Genomic DNA, 18581 nt, shown 5'->3' with positions numbered 1-18581 from the left:
AGTGGAAGAGCGAAAGGTCCCCAGCTGGCTGTTAGTGGCATCTGCACTCAGAGTAGAGACTCCAGCTGAGAGCTATTTCACTATTTATTTACATGTAATTATTGCTATGAGGTGCAGATATTAACACTGTCAAGAGCAATTTGCCCTGACATTTTTCACTTGCTCTGTTCCCTGACGTTTTGGGTTTGGTGGGATTTTTTTCTCCCTCCCTCTCTCTCTCTCTCCATCACTCTGCTCCAGTTTTGGCAGAGCAAGGACCAGCCTTTTTAATCCAGCTCCCTTCTCAACTCATTAAACTTTGAAATTTAATTTTGTCCAGAGAGGAGCCGGGGCTCAGGGAGCATCTCCCACCCCCCCCTTTCTCCCCACGCTCTCGCACCCACCACCCATCTACAGCAGTTCAAGCATTTCCACTCTAAACAAACCAAATTTACCGGTGGCCGCGTTTTCAATTGCAATGCAATCTCCAGCATTAACCTTTGCTTTCCATGCTGCATTTAAAACACACTGAAAGGTGCCCAGCCGCTTACTAAGGGGGGGAGTTGGAAAGTTGCACCTAGAGAAAGCAAAGGCAGAACAAGTATTTTTCAAACCAGTGCCTGGACTGGGAGAGAATCATAGAATCACAGAATCACAGAGGTTGGAAGGGACCTGGAGAGCTCAAGGGGTCCAACCCCCCTGCCAAAGCAGCTCCCCAGCTCATATTGCACAGGGCGGCATCCAGACGGGGCTGGAATCTCTCCAGAGATGGAGACTCCACACCCCCTGGGCAGCCTGTCCCAGGGCTCCCTCACCCTCACTGGGGAAAAGTTCTTCCCCATGTTGGTGTGGAACTTCCTCTGCTCCAACTTGAGGCCATCGCCCCTTGTCCTGTCCCCACAGACAATGAAAAGGGGCTGCCCATTTCCCCCTGCATCCCATACTTTAGATATTTATAAACATTAATAAGGTCCCCCCTTAGTCTTCTCTTCTCAAGGCTGAACAGTCCCAGCTCGCTCAGACTTTCCTCATAAGGGAGATGTTCCAGGCCCCTAATCATCTTCATAGCCCTTCTTTGGACTCTCTCCAGTAGATCCCTGTCCTTTTTATCCCAGGGAGCCCAGAACTGGACACAACACTTCAGGTGGGGCCTGACCAGGGCAGAGCAGAGGGGGAGGATCACCTCCTTTGACATGCTGGCCACACTCCTCCTGATGCCCCCCAGGATCCCATTGTCTCTCTCAGCCCCTAGGGCACACTGCTGGCTCATGGCCAACGTGTCATCAACCAGGACCCCCAGGTCCTCTACTTCAGAAGGTGGGTTAGGACCACTGACTCTTTCCTACTTCTTTAAACCCCATTTTTTCCCCTTCTCTTCACTTGGCTCCTGCTTAAACCGTCTGATTTCAATAGCTGGTGACACTTTAAATTAAGACTTCCGGCCTATGCTCGAGCCCTGATTTAATGAGACAGTTGTTGTATGTCATCTAATAAATACCAATTGTGCATTAGAACTTACTTGCCAAGCAGGAGCGGTGATGTGACAGGCACAGCTCACCCCAGCCTGCTTTTTCTCCTCAGCCAATATGGTGCTTGTAATCATTTAGCAGTTGTTTAATACACAATGGAGCATATTCCTCCCCAGCAGAGCTCTGCTGCCCAGGGATTCACTCTCGTGTCTTATAAACCAGAAGGAAAAAGCTAAGTGCCTGTCAGAGTCTGAAGGACTACACCAGGCTGTGTGTGGGGAGAGAGTATGTTGTCTTTATCATAGAATCCCAGACTGGGTTGGGTTGGAAGGGACCCCAAGGGTCACAGAGCTCCAACCCCCCTGCCACAGGCAGGGCCACCAACCTCCAGGCCTGGAGCTACACAAGGTTGCCCAGGGCCCCATCCAACCTGGCCTTGAACACCCCCAGGGACGGGGCATCCACCACCACCTTTATGGACGAAGTAAATGCTGAGTACATTCTCAGTACCAATGCATGGTGAATGTTTGGAAGGGATTAATTAATAATTCCCATTCCTCCATTTTACCTGAAGCAATTCAAGCTGTTCTTTAATTCTTAAGAGTTGCACCTGAGTTGGCTCTTACTCTTTTGCCTTTGCAGGAGAGTAGATGCAGGAATTGAATCTGGTGCTTTCCCCCTCTTTCTTTTTCTTCTGGCTTTGCTTTCTTGGCTTGGGAGTAGGAAGAGAGCCATCCATGCCTGAGAGGACGTGGCCAGTCCCTGGATCTGAAATAGCTGGGCTTTTGGATTGGCTTCCTTGTTTTGGGCAGTCTCATGTGGTGGGATGTGCTCCTTGACTGCAGCATGTCTGTGGTATTACTAGCACAGAGAGATAGCAATAGGAATGGGCTCAGTTACAAATCACCAGGTCTTGTCCTGCTTCTGCAACGTGCTGATCCTGCAGTGGGAAGGATAACTGATGTCACTACAGATGAGGAGATGGGTTACTGGGATGTTCTGGAAAGAGCAGGATGGTTTCATTTCATTCAACACACTCTGGAGATTTTCTTTGTCTCCCTTTATAAACAAAGGGACCAAACAATTGCAACTGGATATTTTCTTTTCAGTAGATTTTTGTGACAAATTGCAACATTTTACTGCGTTTTGATCTCTCCACCCCAAGTTTGTATCTCCACTTGCATCCCTGACTCATTTCCTTTCCCCTTTCACTCTTGCCATTTGAAAGGCTTTCTTTTATATGAAAGAAAATGTTATTTATCTTTTCCATTACATTTATTCATCACCCCTCAGCCCTCTGTAAGCCATTTACAGAGGGACCTGTAGCATAATGCAGCAGCTTAGTAGTATTTTCATTACTGCAGGCTGCACGTTTAAATGTGATCAGAGCCCAGCATGGAAGCTCAATATTTTCTATTCTTAGTTCTTTCTCCAGTGCCTCTCTACCCATCACTGGGTTTGTGTGTGGCAGTGAAACAGAGCTGATGAAACTGTTCCCACCTTTGTAAAACTGTTGTATCTTCCAAGGAATGTGCTATAGATACACTAAACAATTAGCATTGTATGATGCTAACGATGTGAAGTTCTCATTTCTGTGATTAACTTATTACAAGAGGAGAGGTAACGCTGGCTGGAATGAGGATATCCGCCTTGGCTTTGGGATGGTCAAATCCCTGCTGCCCCATAGCCTGAGTTCTAGCCTTTATTTGGCTCGTTTTCCTACTTGTAAGGTGAGAGGTGGCAGCCCTGCTCTGCCTTGTGGTGAGGATAAATACTTTAAAGCAGGTCACAGGACTCTTGGCAGAGCTGAGGCACATCTTTTTCATGTAGGTGGGACTCTGGATAGCACGAGCTGTCCTGTTGCTCTCTTTGGGAGGGCATCTGAAGGGTTGGGATGTTCTCACTGGCGTTCAGGGAGCTCAGAGACTTGGCTCCCTCATATAGAAAGCTCCAGACTCGTGAGCTTTTTTGTGTGGACAGGAGGTTTTCCTCTCTGCATAATGACCAGGGGAGAGTTAATCAGAAGGGGGCTTTGTTAGCAGTGACCCAAATGCACCCACAAAGCTCAGGCACCAGCTGGTACATACATTAACTCCAGTTTTGCTTAACCTTGCTGTTTTTAAGACAGTCTCAGAGTGGGACGGGGGTGGGAGAAGACAGGACACGCAGATTTTCTGAGGATCTCTTAGGTGCTGACACTGACACGCAGGCCTGAACCCAGGATAAGGCTTAGGGCAAGTAAAACCCAGGCAGTGGTCTTGTTTTTGGGCTTCAGTCTTTCTGCTCTGCCCGTGGCCCCAGCTCTGCACCCTCCCATGTGCAACACCCCTTCCCCAGCATCCCAAACTTTCTGCCAAGGTCCTGATTCCTCTCTAAGCCAGAGGGTGCAAACCAACCAGGGAAGAGCCATGCCCAGGGCTGCTGCTCCATGTGCTGAGCTCTCTTCCCCCTGCAGCCATGACCTGGGGTCCTGGGGTGCAGCAGGGGAGTGGGGGGGAGCGTAGCAGATAACCACTGATGTTGTCAACGCTGGCGGGAGTTAACGGATTGTGAGATATGGCAGCTTGTTTGCACGGGTGTTAACCAGCTTCTCCTGTCCCCTTCTTGTCACTGCCCAGTCCCTGCCACAGCCAATCTGTGTCCTAATCTCCATCAATTAACAAGAAACACTTTCACCCCCTCGCTGCCCCCCCCCCCCTCCCTCCACCGGTACAGACACCCACCCCAAAGCCTTGGATAAAGAGGAAAGAGTCCCCCCAGCCTCGACCCTCTCCCCCTTTACTTTCCACTAACTCAGCGCAACCAATTAGGCATCTGACACCCGTACTGGCTGACAAATTGTTTCTGTCATCTGCTTTCTGTCTTTCATTAAACGAGAGGCGGAGGGGGGGATGGAGAAGGGGGGGGGGGGGGGGGGCTGGGAGATGTGATCTCCCATGCTTAGCGAGGCCAGATACATTAATTACAAAACGGCCATTTGCAGCATGAAAATGCATTAATTAAATTTATGCAATCATTATCTTTAAATAGTCATATCTTTAAAATAATCAGCCCTTCCTGAGTCTTCCCTCTCCTCCGCTAAGTATCTCTAATCCCTTTTCCACCATTTATCTCTGGATCAGCAGTGCCTTGGCTGCTTTTAAACTTCTGCAGGCAGGAGATGCCTTAAAAACTCTGCTGGGGTAACACAAGGGTGTGATACCTTCACTCTTCCCCTCTGTCCTGCAGTGAGGACAGGCAAAGGACACAGCTCAGCAAATTCTAGCATGTGTCCTTTATTTGGAGGCTTTTTGATTGAGATATTTTCATAAAAGGGGCCTTGCAGCTCAGCCAGGAGTGGTGGGGTTAACGCAGAAAGTTCTTCACTTGCATCTGTACAGGAGAGCAAGCTGTGTGCTGGTTTACCTACCCACTTAGTAAATGTAGTGCTGTTTTCATTAGGAATAGGTTTGATTTTTAATGAAGTAACGACCGTTTTCTTCAGTGCAAACACAGCTTTTGCCAACAGACAGCTACCTTTCCTCAGCATATCTTCTTCTCAGAAATCCCTTAGTTTAAGGGAGCAAATTACGTTCATAAGAAAAGCATGGTTTTAAAAATAGGCATTTTTCTACCCTGATGCTTGAGATCGCTCCTCAGTGGCTTCATATTGTAATGCTCAAGTAATATTTTACTTTGGAGTGCCAACAGATGTAGCCAAAAATCAAATTGTGCTGGGCAAATAGAAAGGAAATGCAGTTAATGATGTGTCAGCCCAGGAGCTGCTACTTTTCTATGTTATTGTTCCAAGCCTGCACCTGTTTGCCATGGCTACTGAAATAATCACTGCAAACACAAACTTCCCAGGGTATGTGCTGCTCCTCAGAGACCCCAGGTGCAGGAGTGCCAAAATACCCAGGGAAGAATTAATCTTATTCCCTGCTTAAGTAAGCACCTATAACACCACAGGAAAACTCCAGTCGAAATAGCTTTTAAAGAGCTGGAGGACTCAAAGAGGGGATACATATCTAAACTCAAATCCTTCAGGGCTTTCTTATCGCTTCTGGTTAAAGATTTTGTTCTGCTCTTTGTGTGTCTGCATCGTTTCTAATAAATCCTACATGGTTTTTTCTCCCCTATCTGCAATGCCTAGTGGGCCAACGGCCAATTAGACGGGAGCCGACGCAGTGGTATTTGGATCCAACCCTCGTGTTGTGTTCAGCTAGAGTCATGAGTTCAGGATTAGGACCAGGTAGAATTTGGAGGAGGATTTGATGGTGACCGAATCCTGCCAGGTTTCTCCCATCTGAGGGGCAGAAGTGACCTCTGGGGTTGCAGAAACAGAAGCAGACAGCAGCTTGTCCTGCACAGGGAGGTCTCCTCGACAGCCCAGCATCCCCAGCCTCCTCTTCAAGAAGTGAATTAGGAAACTATATAAGCTGTAAAGGTGATTACAAATAATGAATACAAAGGGCTCCTTTTTCCCTGGGCCGTCTCTGAGAAATGGACATTTCTGGAGAGAAAGGAAAGGCTTTATTATGGAGCAAAACAGGGAAAGCAGTTGTTGAGGTAGAACAGCTTAGCTGTAAGGGTAATCCTCTACTAAAGCCAGTGTTTTCAGCAAGGATCCCCACTTTCTCCTCTTCTCTTTTCTCCTATTTCTTTAATGCCTCCACACCAGTGGTTGCCCTGCTTTGGTGGCTGCAGGTCCATTGTCCCTGAGTTCTGATTCTGTGGGAGTTTTGGGGTTTGTGTTTGGCAAAAGCAAGCAGCTTTGAAGGTACCACACTGCTCCCTAGCAGCAGAGAGGAGTCCAAAGGAAGAGCACATGGCACCATGTAGGGCTGCAAAAGGCAGCTTCTTGGATTCAGGAGCTGTCACTTTCCTACAGGTGAGGGGAAAAAAAAGGCCCTAGCTTTAAAAAAAATCCTTGTGATAGCCTCAGGAGATCCAAACTGAGCTGAGGCACACCCAGACAGGACCGGGGTCTGGGTTATTCATGCATTAGGGAGAGCTGAAAAGAGAAACCCTTCCCTTAAATAATGCACCGAGCAGGGAAGCAGGGAGCTGACAGAGTGCAAGAGAAGCAGCAGCAGAGGAGCTGGCAATAGGAAATGCTTCTGATTTTCCCTTTCTCCCATTCTTTTGCCAGCTGAAGTTATTAAGTGTTTGGTGCAAGCCAGGCTACCGCTGCACTTGCCGAACTTATCAGGGTTATTTCATCTCCCCATGACCTCCCCGTATTTACCATGGGAACCCTGGAGGCATTGGCTTTGCTTAACTGGTGTATCTTACACTGCAGTTAAGCTGGACCTTAACTGATTACAGCCCTTGATTGATCAGAGAAAGAGGGAGGGGAAAGAGAAAGAGGAGTCCTAGAGCAGATACGCAGGACTATCAGTGCACCGAGCAGCTTCGCCTGGGGCTGGGATATGCTACTCGGGGGGATTCTTTGTAGTGCAGCTCCTTTCACATTTATAGAGGCTCCCCTCCAGTCTCCAAAAAGAGAGAGACAGAGAGAGAAAAGCAGGCGAAGGAGGGGGGGTGTGGGGGGGTATGGAGCCGACTCAAAGGATCTCAGGAAATCTTGTTTGGAAGCAGTAAGTCAGCACCCGCACTCCATTACCAGTGTCCGCGGGGGGTTGTGATAGTGAGCGAGCACACATCAGCTTAGAAATGAAAAAAACCCACCCTTCCAACCCACCACAAAATGAGGGAGAGAAATGGAAAGGGAGGAGAGGGGAAGAGGAGACCTTTCTGGGAATTCTGGTGTGTCTTTGTTAGGCTCTGATGGTGTGAGGCTGCTGAATTGAGGACCGACAGAAGTTCATAAAGCAGTTGGAATTTGCTGGGGTTTAGCTGTGCTGCGTGATCTCTCCACCCTGTCATTAGTCACATCAGGCAGATACACAGCTATTGATTTAGGGCTGATTTAGCAGGAAACCTTGGGGTGTGTGTGTGTTTGTCTCTTGGTGTTTTGTATCCCTCACCAAGCCCTTTTCATTCCCCGCCTGCCATCGGCATGTCTGAGCTTACCCAAGAACGGGCGAGTAGGTGCAGAGTAAGAAACTCAACTAACTGATCCCCAGTCCAGCCTATTTCCAAAGCCAAACCCACCCTGAGTCCTTCTGCCTGGTTGGAAGTGCCCAGGAATTGCAGCTTTCTATGGCCGTACCTTTCTGCTTTCTCCTCCCAGATGATTCCCAAAATGCCATAAGCAGGATGCATCTTCCTGCAATTAGTACCCTCTGGAGAGTGGCCCAGAGATGCTCCTCAAAATCCCTCAGCAAAGGGATTTTTCTATGGAAACTTCCTTTGTAGTGTATTAACTTGGCCTTCACAGAGAGATGTATTCCTGGGGAAAACAGCATCAGGATAGCTTTTGCTTGTGGTGGCTTTTGTTCATGCAGTCTGCTGCCTGTAAATGAAGAGGACAGGGTGGCTGGGTTTGCTGACCAGCACACATGGGAAGCATTGGCCTTCTTCTGGTTATTCTAGATAAAATGTCTTAGCAATTCCAATTTAGTCAGGAGAAACACTTAATGCCCAGGTAGCACAGGGTGAAAAATGGTGTGGATGGTTAGTAAATTACAAACCACCCCTTTTCAGAGGGGAGATACTCAGCAGTGCATGAAAGTCAGACCACTTGGACAGTCTCAGTGTGGCAGGGCACTGCTTAGCCTTTTGGCTGGGTCTCTCCCGTTTCTGGAAGGGGTGAGTTCGTGTCTCTTGATTTTTCCTGTTAGTGAAATTGATGCCTGTAGAACTGGGACCTTCCCTTTACCTTAAACAGCCCCCACTAGCTCAGCATGTCCTTTTGTTTCCTCTCTGGTTATCCAGACTACTAAAAGCTTTGTTGTCTCCTTTTATCTAAGTGATAGCAGAGTTTGGTGCCCTCACACCAGGGATGGTGGCACATGTTTCTAGCCCAAGCAGGTTTTAATGTAATCCCCATTCATGGTGATGCCTCCCCTCACTCCCCTCCAAATTATGGATGTATAACCCTGTGGTGCTTCTCATTTCCTTGGGGTATTTCCATTGCAAAAGAGCCCACTCCTCCTTCCCATACCATGAAGACTCGAGCAATTTCTCTTATCCTCATAGCTAAGACCTTCCCATTCTTTTGTATAGCTTAGAAACTTTTCTTTAGACCTTCTCCATAATTTGTACATCTCTACAGAAGCAGGGTGCCCAAAACAAGATGCAGTGCTCCAGGTGGAACCTCACCATAGCCTTGAACAATCAGGTAATAACCTCCCATCGCCTTTTTTTTTCTAATCCTCCCCTTGTGCAGCCTGCATTGGTCTGCTTTGCTGCAGCTCACCATTGCATCCCCAGCTCCATTTCATCCCCAGCATCTCCCCAAGCCCTTTCCCATCATGAGTGTGTGGCAGTTTTTCCATCCATGAAGTGAACAGGGTCATTTTAGGACATAAGCGCTCATCTCCATTTCACCCGCTGTGTCCTAGACCACTCTCCCACGGTGCTGAAACATCCTTCAGATGTTTTAAGTCACTGAAAGGCATTGATGATATTTCTGGGTTTATTGTTCACTGCCAGACTGTACCAGTGTTCAAGCACGGGCCTGCAGGAACCGTTTCTGACCACTTTGAAGGGATCTGCTGTGATCTGTCCCAAGCACACCAGAAGGGATTCATAGAACCATAGAATCACAGACTGGTCTGGGTTGGAAGGGACCCCAAGGGTCACAGAGCTCCAACCCCCTGCCACAGGCAGGGACACCAACCTCCATGCCTGGAGCTACACAAGGTTGCCTAAGGCCCCATCCAACCTGGCCTTGAACACCCCCAGGGATGGGGCACCCACCCCCTCTCTGGGCAGCCTGTTCCAGCCCCTCACCACTCTCTTTGTAAAGAACTTCCCCCCAATATCTAATTTAAACCTTCCCTTCTTCAGCTTCACTCCATCACCCTTGTCCTGCTATTGTCTACCCTTTTAAGAAGTTGATTCCCCTCCAGTTTGTCTGCTCCATTCAGGTAGATTCAGGCACATTACGTTCTGTTCCCAGCTCTGCTTCTGACATGCTTCCTGCAGCCTCAGGAAGGGCCTTTCACTGGCCTCTTTTCTGTTGAAAATAAGATAGTGCTGCTATACAACAGCAGCCCTGGAGTCCTGTAGCAGGAAGAACTTGTGAGATTGTGTTAGCTCACCTTCCCCCTTCTCTTTAGCACTGGTAGCATCCTGATGGATGGCTTATTAATACCTGCCTAGATGAGTTAAAGCTGGAGCAGTGGAGCATCAGGTTTCTTAAACTTTAACCCACAACCAAACAGAAGTAGAGAGTTAAGTCACCTGCTCGTTTGTGCCAGTGTGAATCAGGACTGTGCTTGAAGTGTCACTTCACCTAACGTGAAGTTTGCTCCCCAGGCTCCAAAATGTAGTTTTGAAGTGACATTAGCCAGAAGGGACTGCAGTTCCCAGCATCAGACGTTTTCTAGGTGCAAGCAGTGGGAAGCACTGTCTGGATCCTTGGCCTGATTGCAAATTCAAATGTAATGGCTGTACTTACTGGAGTGGTATGTTTGGTATATTGGGACACAACTCGGCTGGGTCTAGTGATTTAGAAAGTATTCAAAATTAATTGCTTGGTTTTGTGAGTGCAGTGTTAGTGATTGCTACATAAGTCATTTTAGTCCTACCTAGGGGCATATTTGCATATATTTATCCTCCTTTCAAGTGAAGATCTTTGGGGAAACTATATTTATCTCCTCCCAACTCTTTCTTCAGCTTTCAGTAGTCCTACAGTCACCTCTTCATTTTGTTTCCATTTAATGTATGTATAGAATAATCGACTCTTCCCACCAAGTGAAAATGAATCCACAGAGATCAAAAAGCATTAATATGAGGAAGGGCTGTCTTCTGCAAGAGAGAAGGAAAAGATTAGCTGAACAGGCTGCAAAATAAAGATGGAAAAGATTAAGTTGGGTCCCCACCAAGTAGCTAAGAACAGTCTTGGAGGACAGAGCATGACCTATCCAGAGCAGAAGCTGAATCAGCCCCAAAAGTCAGAGAGACCAAACCCTCCTGGAGGAACTCAGAGCAAACCCTTAGCTTGATCCATGTCATTAGTAAAACTATAAGGCCCAGCACGTTTCCCAGGATGGCCATCAGGCCCCTGCCAAACTTATGTCAACACCACAGAAGCTGAAACAAAGAGAGATTTCAGCCTACAAACTCTTCACAACCAAGAATTTCCCAGTGCTTTTTGCCTGATGTCATATCAAATCTTCCAACTGATCACGTTTCCAGCCTTTCCACAAAGAGAGGATTTCTACCCATTCCTAGGAAAGCAGTACCACAGCCTCAGGGATATTACCAGGAGACCCTTCCTTTCTACCTGCTCTCCAGTTTGTGTTCCTTTGGGGACCACCCAGCAGCTTCTGTGGAGTTAACACCCTTCAGCTAGTTGCAGATCATTACGTCTTCCCTTTATTCAGAGCTCAGCCAGGCTCAGCAGTTTCTAAACGCAGCATTTCTCGAAGGCAGCCTCTGATTTTGGACGCTCTGAGCTGTGTCAAATCGGGTGTCCAGAAATGGTGACACCACAGAATCAGGGGTCACTCTGGAAAATGCTGGCTGCAGGCTCCTGCCTCCCCATGGTTTGGTTTGCTTGGGTCTCATCTCCTTACAACTCCTCTGTGTCTTCCTGCTCGTGGGGCAATGTAGCATTGTGGAGAGTAGATCTAAAGCCTGCTGTGGTCCAGGGTCTGATGTCTCTGTTGGCTGGGTATCTTAGCAAGCCTGAAGCAAACTGATAGCACAGGACTGGAGGTATAGAAACTCTGAGGATATATAGCCTGTCTGGCATGGCCTGGGCTTGCCCTGGTGTTTTCCAAAGAGCTCTGGACACAGAGACCAACGAGGTGCAGCAGCCAGTTCTGCTTGGGGCAAGGTTTTGTCATGAAACTTCTCTGCTCCCAGCCCTCTCCCCTCCCTGATGCGCTCACATCCTTCTCTATCTAAGCAGCATCTCTCCCCATAACTTGTCTTCCCCTTGAGCCCCTCCTGTCCCCCCAACACACCCAATCGCCCCCCCCACCCCCCCAGCTCCCAAACCTAAAATCTGAAGGCCTGATTGAACAGATTGAAGGCCCTAATTGCACTTCCCTTTCCAAAGCCGCATTCGTTTATCATAAAGGGTGCACATTTCCCCTGCTACAGTTTCCACGGCCAGAGGCCCTGAGGGCCAGCTCAGAAATGGAGGGAATTAATTACATTTTTTTAACTCCCCTTCTTTTAAAGTATGGGAGAGAGTGATGAAACATCCCGGGGGGGGTAACAGGGGGGAGCTGGAGAGATGAGGGTGGGGAGGGAGGCAGTAGCAGGAGGCGAGGGGAAGGAGCGGGGGGGTGGCTGGCTCTTTCATCCAGGAGGGTCTTTGTGCATTAACCTTGGTCTCCCCAACACATCCAGACCCCTACTCGCTCTCCCCCATGACAAATGACCTCCAGAAAGGGTAGAAACAAGACCGAAGGCTTCTCACACCGTGGCTGTTATTGACTTACCCTGAAGTGCAAGCCCACGCCACGCCTGTGACTGATTTGGGACAGCAGCAAAGGGAAAGGAGATGGGGAAAGGGAAAGAACCAACTGATGAGAGGGAGGGGAAAGGGAAGGCTGTCAATCACTCTGATGGACAGGTAGCAGATTTCCCTCCAGATAAAACCTTACAGATGTGAAGTGGGTATTGATTTTTAGTTAGTGATGATAATGCACCAAGAAGTAATAAATTATAAGAAAGCAAGGTCAAAAAGAAAAGGCAAAAGGACTTTGCATTCTTGAGGAGGGGATTTCTCCAGATGCCCCAGACTTTCCTAAGTTCAAAAGTTGCCTGGAAAATGAGTTTATCCAGCTGAAACAAGAAGTCAATAACATGGGCCTGCTGAGGTTGGAGGGCTCGTGTAGGGTTATCGGAGCTGGGTGGCTGCATAGCAAAGAGGGAATAGAAGTCTCTGTTTCACTCTTGTTATTCCTAACAGCTTCGTGTCCTGGGATCAGGAAGATCAGATGCTGTTCTCTGATAAAGCTGTACAAAGAGAGTCTCAGCCCCAGATTTCTCTCAGTGTGCTTGAGATACTTCCCACAATCAGCGTTGCTGAAGAGGGAATGGAAACCTTTGGGGCTCCTGGCTCAATTGAGCCCCACAACCTGGGTTCAACTCCACAGCCTGGGTTTAGCCCCACAGCCTCACATCGGGGTTCATCTGCAGCACTCGGCCACCCTAGTTCCTTGGGAGCCTCTGGCAGGGAAGTGCAACTCATAGCCACCTTCCAGCATCTCTCCTCTCCAACCTCCACACAGTTACCTATCCATTCACCACCCTGTCATCACTGTGATGAAAGATTGGCATCCTTAGGTTTCACTATGGATTTCCAGAGGGACATTCAGCCTGTCTTTTTCAGAAAGGGGTCTTAGGATGGGATGAATTGTCCTTCAGAAGCATTCTTCTCTCTGTAGAGGGATTCTGGAGGATTAGAAGGGACTGGAAACTTAACTTCCCATGGCTAAGGTTAGTGGAGTTGAGTCCTAGCTTAAGTGACTCGCACAAGCCCTTGTGAGTCAGTAGCAGAGCTGGGATTAGAAATCAGTCCTGATTCTGACTGATTAAAGCCAATTACAGTCTTTAGTAGGATTTGCACAAGTGTCTTCTCCAGCCTCAGCTCCTCTGAATTTGAAGAGTGTGAATCTGGGTTTCATTTACCAATGTTGCTTTACATCCCCTTTTCTTTTTAAAAGGGCCTTAGCGGAAGTGTTAATGTGACTTCTGCTTGCTTTAAGAGCCTTTTCTTTTTTCTGACTAATATAAAGCAGCTGACTCTTTTGGGGAGATGGCCAGGAGGGAGAGCACTAGAAAACCCTCTGGTCTGTGAGTGGTTCCAGTTGCCCTTCATTTTAGAGCACACGATTTCTTTTCAGCATCTGCAGGGCTTGGCGGAGCGGGCAGCACATCCGCAGGCAGGCAGCACTGCCAGACCTGGACAGCTCAGGGAGGGAGAAGGGAGAAGGGAAACGGCCTGGCTTTGAGCTGCCTGAGCTGGAGCTTTCCAAAAATAACTCATAATTCATATGTCTGTGTTTTCACGCATGCAAGAAGGATGTTTATCCTTTTAAACATCTTATTCTGCTTGCAAATGAAATCCAATAATGTCTCGTGGCTGCTGTGTATGCGACTGTCCTGGGTACCTGTCAGGGCAAAAGGGTGAAGGGTGTAACACCTACAGCTAAGGCGATGCTGAAGCTGTGAGACCTTTCTGCAGCCAGCAGGATGGAGGGAGCAGAGAAGGAGGATTCGTAGCTGAGCCAGATCAAAGTTCGTGACCCAGCTTTAGTGGAAGGTTACAAATAACTTTGCAGCTGGAAAACCTACCTTCAGGCTGCACTCCCATGATTTCCCTGCTGCATAAGCCTTGGGGCAGAGAGGTTTACATTACATCCACACAGAAAAGCATGACTGTCCTAGCCTCAAATTAAGCCACTCTGTCTTGCATATTTAAATGCAATTTCCTTTCTTCACCCCCCTGTCTTTTAGTCTTTGGGCAGGGAGTTCCATGGGCACGTTTTTCACAGCATTATGGCTAAACAACTTCATCTGCATACCTCGAGGCTTAATCACTGTGATTAAGAAGCTGTGCCCGGAGGGTCTAGAGAGCTAGAGGTAATTTAGGCTCTGTCTGCAGCACTGTCTGTCCTGTGGTGTAGAGACAGCTAAGCTGGGTTTAACTTTTGGGAACCAGTAGCAAACTCAAAGCTCAATGGAAGCTGAAAACCCTGAAGGAGGAGAGGGTGAGTGAGCCCTGTTTGAGCTCTGTGCTGCTGCCACCGTGCTGCTTTTACTTGGCTTGTTCAAAGCTCGTTCCTGTGTCTCTGTACCACGCTGCAGACCAACCCAGTGGTTGGAGTTAGATTGATTTTCCAGGCTTTTTAGCTAACCCCCTCCTCAGTGCCTCCCCCTCTGTGGGGGTCCAGCCACCCCTGCTCCCAAATTCCCCTCCCAGACAAATGCCTGGGAAGGATCTCAAGCCGGCTGAGTCGGGAGGTGGCATCACATCAAGAGAAAGCATCTTTGCAGGATTCCCAAGTCCTTCCGGGGGGGTGGGAGAAGAAGCTTTAGAAAGCAAAGGCCAGTGAGTGGCTGGTCATTCAGCCTAAGCCCCTGCTCTGGCAGGAAGGTGAGGGAGGAGGGAATGAGGAAGGTGTCGGGGTGAGCAGGAAGGGGAGACGCCGCTCTATACAACCCCTCTTGTGTCCTTCCAGAGAATGTATCCTCCGCACAATAGCTCACCAGGCCGCTGGTGGGGGATAAAGGGCTCATTTTACCACTTGCCAGGCTCCAAATATTTCCAATTTGCCACTTTAATTGATGTCAATAAGGTTATGCTAAATTCGGAGATTTTCAACCGCTCGGCATCTGAGCGCTGGCCTGGCCCCCTGAGGTGACTGGCTGTCCCCTCGCCCCCCGCCCTTCCCCAGCACCGCACGCCTGCGGCGGCTGTGGAGATCAACCGAGAGGCATCAGGAGTTCCCTTCCTTCCCTTGCCACGGCCCTGCTTCTCCCAACTCTTTACACTCTTAACTTGGCAGCCCTGGGGGTAATTTTGCTGATTGCAGGAGGCAATTGCATTAAAGCACTAGCGGGATCAGGGGCCTTGTGGAAGGCCTGTAGGCCGCGGCTTACCCCAGACTCACCCGCAGGAACAAATCTGGCATTTTTGCTGCAAAAGAAAGAAAGAAGCAAAAAAAACCCCCACCCCAAAGATCATAAGTTCATCTGTTTCAGGTCTCAAAGCAGGAAGATTGCTTGTGTGCAAATTTAATTACCTTTTCAAACCAAGCTGAAATGAGCCCAACCAGGACCTGTTGTCCTTTAACGTTTTGAGGGTAAAGAGAACTTTGACATTGCAGTCCCTAAAGCTGAGTCTGCATCAAAGGCAGAAAGACTTGGTGTCTGGTTTGGTTGGGGAGCATTACAAACCAAGCCCCACTCCATCTTCTAAAGAAAGGAGCTGTCTTCAGCATCCCTTTTTGAAAATACCCATTTTTGGTCCCTGTCTCCTGTGATGGCTGTGTGTAGGAAGGGAGGAGGTGCTAGGTCAGGCAGTGTGTGTCAATCAGGTTGGTCCCAGGCTTGTTCTTTTCTCTGGTGTTCATTCTGAACAGCACAGCTAACACTGTCAGGTTAGCAAAAACGGAGCAAAAATTGAGTGTGCAGTGAAAGAACTTCTCAATTATCCTTCCTAAAGGTCTTTCAAATAAAGTGTTAAGAGACAGAGGAGCCAACAGTGGGCTTTGTCTGTGATTACTAGGTGGAAGCAGGTCTTCATCTTCCAGCCTGGACAGACCTGTATTGATAGTGTATATCATACTGATAGGACACCACTGTATGTAGACTGGCAGCTGCACATGTACCTTTTCTCCTCCACACACTGATGGGTTGACTCCTGTGTTTCTCCAGGTGATGAGCATCCTGAGCAACCCCAGTGGGGTTCCTCCACAACCCCAGGCTGACTTCTCCATCTCTCCCCTGCACGGCGGCTTGGACACCACCAACTCCATCTCTGCCAGCTGCAGCCAGCGGAGTGACTCCATCAAGTCTGTGGACAGCCTCCCGACTTCCCAGTCCTACTGTCCTCCCACCTACAGCACCACCAGTTACAGTGTGGACCCAGTGGCTGGCTACCAGTATGGACAGTATGGACAAAGTAAGTGCACTGATTGCATTCCCCCTGCACAGGGAATGGGAGATGAGAGGGAAGAGAGGCAAGAAGGTATAGATATTGTATTGGAAGGGATTCCCATGGAAATCTGTCCATCTAAAGAGAAAAGGGGAATCTACTCTCCAGACCCAGATGGAGATTGCTCCACACAGCCTTCCCAACACCCGTGCAGCCCAATTCAGAAGTCTCAATTGAAATCTTTTTAGGCAAAACCTTTCTGCTAGGAAAGGACAACTTCCAGAGCTCCATCCTTTCCCTTCTCCGTTTCTTGCTTCTCCAAAAGTCCTACGACATATCCACCCTGCTCAGCCAAAGGAAACCTGGGATTTTAATGACATCCTTTAGTGGTGCAAAACTCCATGTCACTTCCTTCCCTGCCCTGGGTCAGGTAAGGGCTGTGTCCGTGCTCAGAGATTTTGCTCCTAAAAACATTAAGCCAATGCCTGTTTGCTGGGCTGTGGTTCTGTCAAAGCAGAACTGTAATCCTGAACCCAAACCTCAGCCCCCAAAGGCAGGGGGACCCAAGGAGGATCTGTTTCTCCTCCAGAAAGGTTGGGTCACAAAAACACCAGCGAGCCTGGCAGAGGGCTCACCTGCCGGTGTTAAACTAATAATAAGTGTGGTGTTGTGAGAGAGTGATCCGTGGAGGGTTAAAGGTGCATCCTCTTCCTCCGGGAGCGCTCCTGCTTGCCCACAGCTTGTCCTCAGTGACCTTTCCTTCCATTTGGCTGTGGCTTTTTATTCCCCTCTCCGTCACAGCCCTTTAATGTCTTTAACTTCTCCAGCTAAATGAGAACCGGCTGTGGCGGCAGACGGGATCAATAGCAGCCTCCCCCCACCCCTCCTTTTTTTGTTTTTCGGGAGTTTGATCTGTGACCCCTTGACCTTCCCCTCGCTTCTGGATGTGAGGCTGGACACACGTGCTATTGATAAAAATCTTAAACAAATTCCAATACCATGTATTTCCAATAAAGATTCCCTTGGGCAAGACGTTAGTCACACCCATGTGTGTAAAAAATAAAATAAGGAGGATGAACTCCGTTTTCTGAAAGAGAGAGAGACCAGCAGAGGGGAAGGAAAGAGAAAGAAGGGTTTGTCTTGCTTTGCTGCAGGAATTTCTACTTGGGCCTCTTCTTATGCTGATGAGAAACTGCTCGCACAGCCCAATTTATGTTGGTTTATCCCCCCCCCCTTTCCTGATTTCTGTCACACTGTTCCCTCTTTCCTGCTGGGCACCCATTCAGCTCACAGGGCTCGGTTTGGAACAGCACTGTCTCCCTGGTAATGGTCACTGGAGTCTGGGCTGCCAACAGGTCTGTCCCCAGCAGCAAGTCTTGCATGGTCGACAGAGTTAATCCAGACACATCCCGTGCCTAGAGCCACGCAGATAGCTAGTCAGGAAGGAAGGTGAGAAACCATCATGCACCATCCACAGTGCTGCAGCTTCCCAGTGCTGGGAGCTGGAGTCACACCCAGCACGACAGCAGGTCTTCCAGCCAAAGCCAATGCCATCCTGCATGGCAGATGCAGCACGAGCCAACTGGAGCTGTTCTGTGGTGGGATCCCTGTTAAGCAGCAAATTCAGTATGTGTGCACATACACATATAGATATTTGTATTTACAGCTCTCTACAGGCAACATACCAGTCTGCTTTGCTATCAGCCTTTTATTAATGAGCCCCATTTATAATAATCTCTGTGCGAGGGAACAGTTTTCATTGGTAATTAGTCCTGTTAGAGCAATCAGTTACATGAAGTTGACCTTGATATAACAACATTTTTTCTTGTCTCTCCTGGTGCATGTTGTATTTAGCAGATATTCCCAATTCCTCCTGCTTTCTGATTCTTCACTGTTTAAACACCAAGTGGTGTGAGGTGACTGCCACAACATCATTTACTGATGTTCAGTTTAAATCACATGTTTCTTCCTTCTGTGATGTGGAAAAATATAAATAATCAAAATACTTTTTAGTGAGCACTGATAGAATGAAGATGGGGGGAGGTATTACAGTGGGGATGTAACAGGGGACATAACCAGGGCTTGTAAACAAGAGCTGTGCAGCTTTGCACCTGGTTTGCAGGGAATCTCTCTCTCTCTCCCCACTTCTCTCCCTATTCTCTTAGAAACACAAACCCAGACAGACTTTCTCTGTCACATAAGCAAATAAATACTCAAGTACTTTGGGTAAGTTTCTGGTTTTACTTGGGCTTTCACTGTATTAAAGCAACAAACATCTTTTGACTGCTGGTGTGGGACACCCTGGTGCCTTTTAACTCTTCCCACTGGCACAAAAAACAATAGTGAGAGTTTATCCTGCTTTTTAGAAGGGTGGGATTGCAATCAGATTTCTCTTTTGCTGGGTCCTGCCTAGAGCAGGATGTCCAGATCTGGCTGTTCACCTCCCTCCTTTCCCAGGCATC

At 48.4% G+C, this 18581-nt stretch overlaps 1 protein-coding gene across 3 annotated transcripts in view; it reads left to right on the top strand.

The window, feature by feature from the left end:
• The window catches only part of PAX7 (paired box 7), a gene marked incomplete at both ends in the record, with an annotated part of 103222 nt that overhangs the window by 83102 nt on the left and 1539 nt on the right, over nucleotides 1–18581 (top strand). For 2 of the 3 annotated variants that reach the window (XM_084274781.1, XM_084274782.1), the window contains one exon: nucleotides 15900–16146. In XM_084274781.1, coding sequence (XP_084130907.1) covers nucleotides 15900–16146 — 247 coding nt within the window. Of the gene's footprint in view, nucleotides 1–8607; nucleotides 8674–15899; nucleotides 16147–18581 lie in introns of all 3 variants that reach the window. The other variant, XM_084274780.1, reaches the window with a different exon arrangement.

This window comes from Gallinula chloropus (assembly GCF_964237585.1).
Source record: "Gallinula chloropus genome assembly, chromosome: 23".
NCBI lineage: Eukaryota > Metazoa > Chordata > Aves > Gruiformes > Rallidae > Gallinula > Gallinula chloropus.
This window is presented reverse-complemented; position numbering and strand designations above follow the sequence as displayed.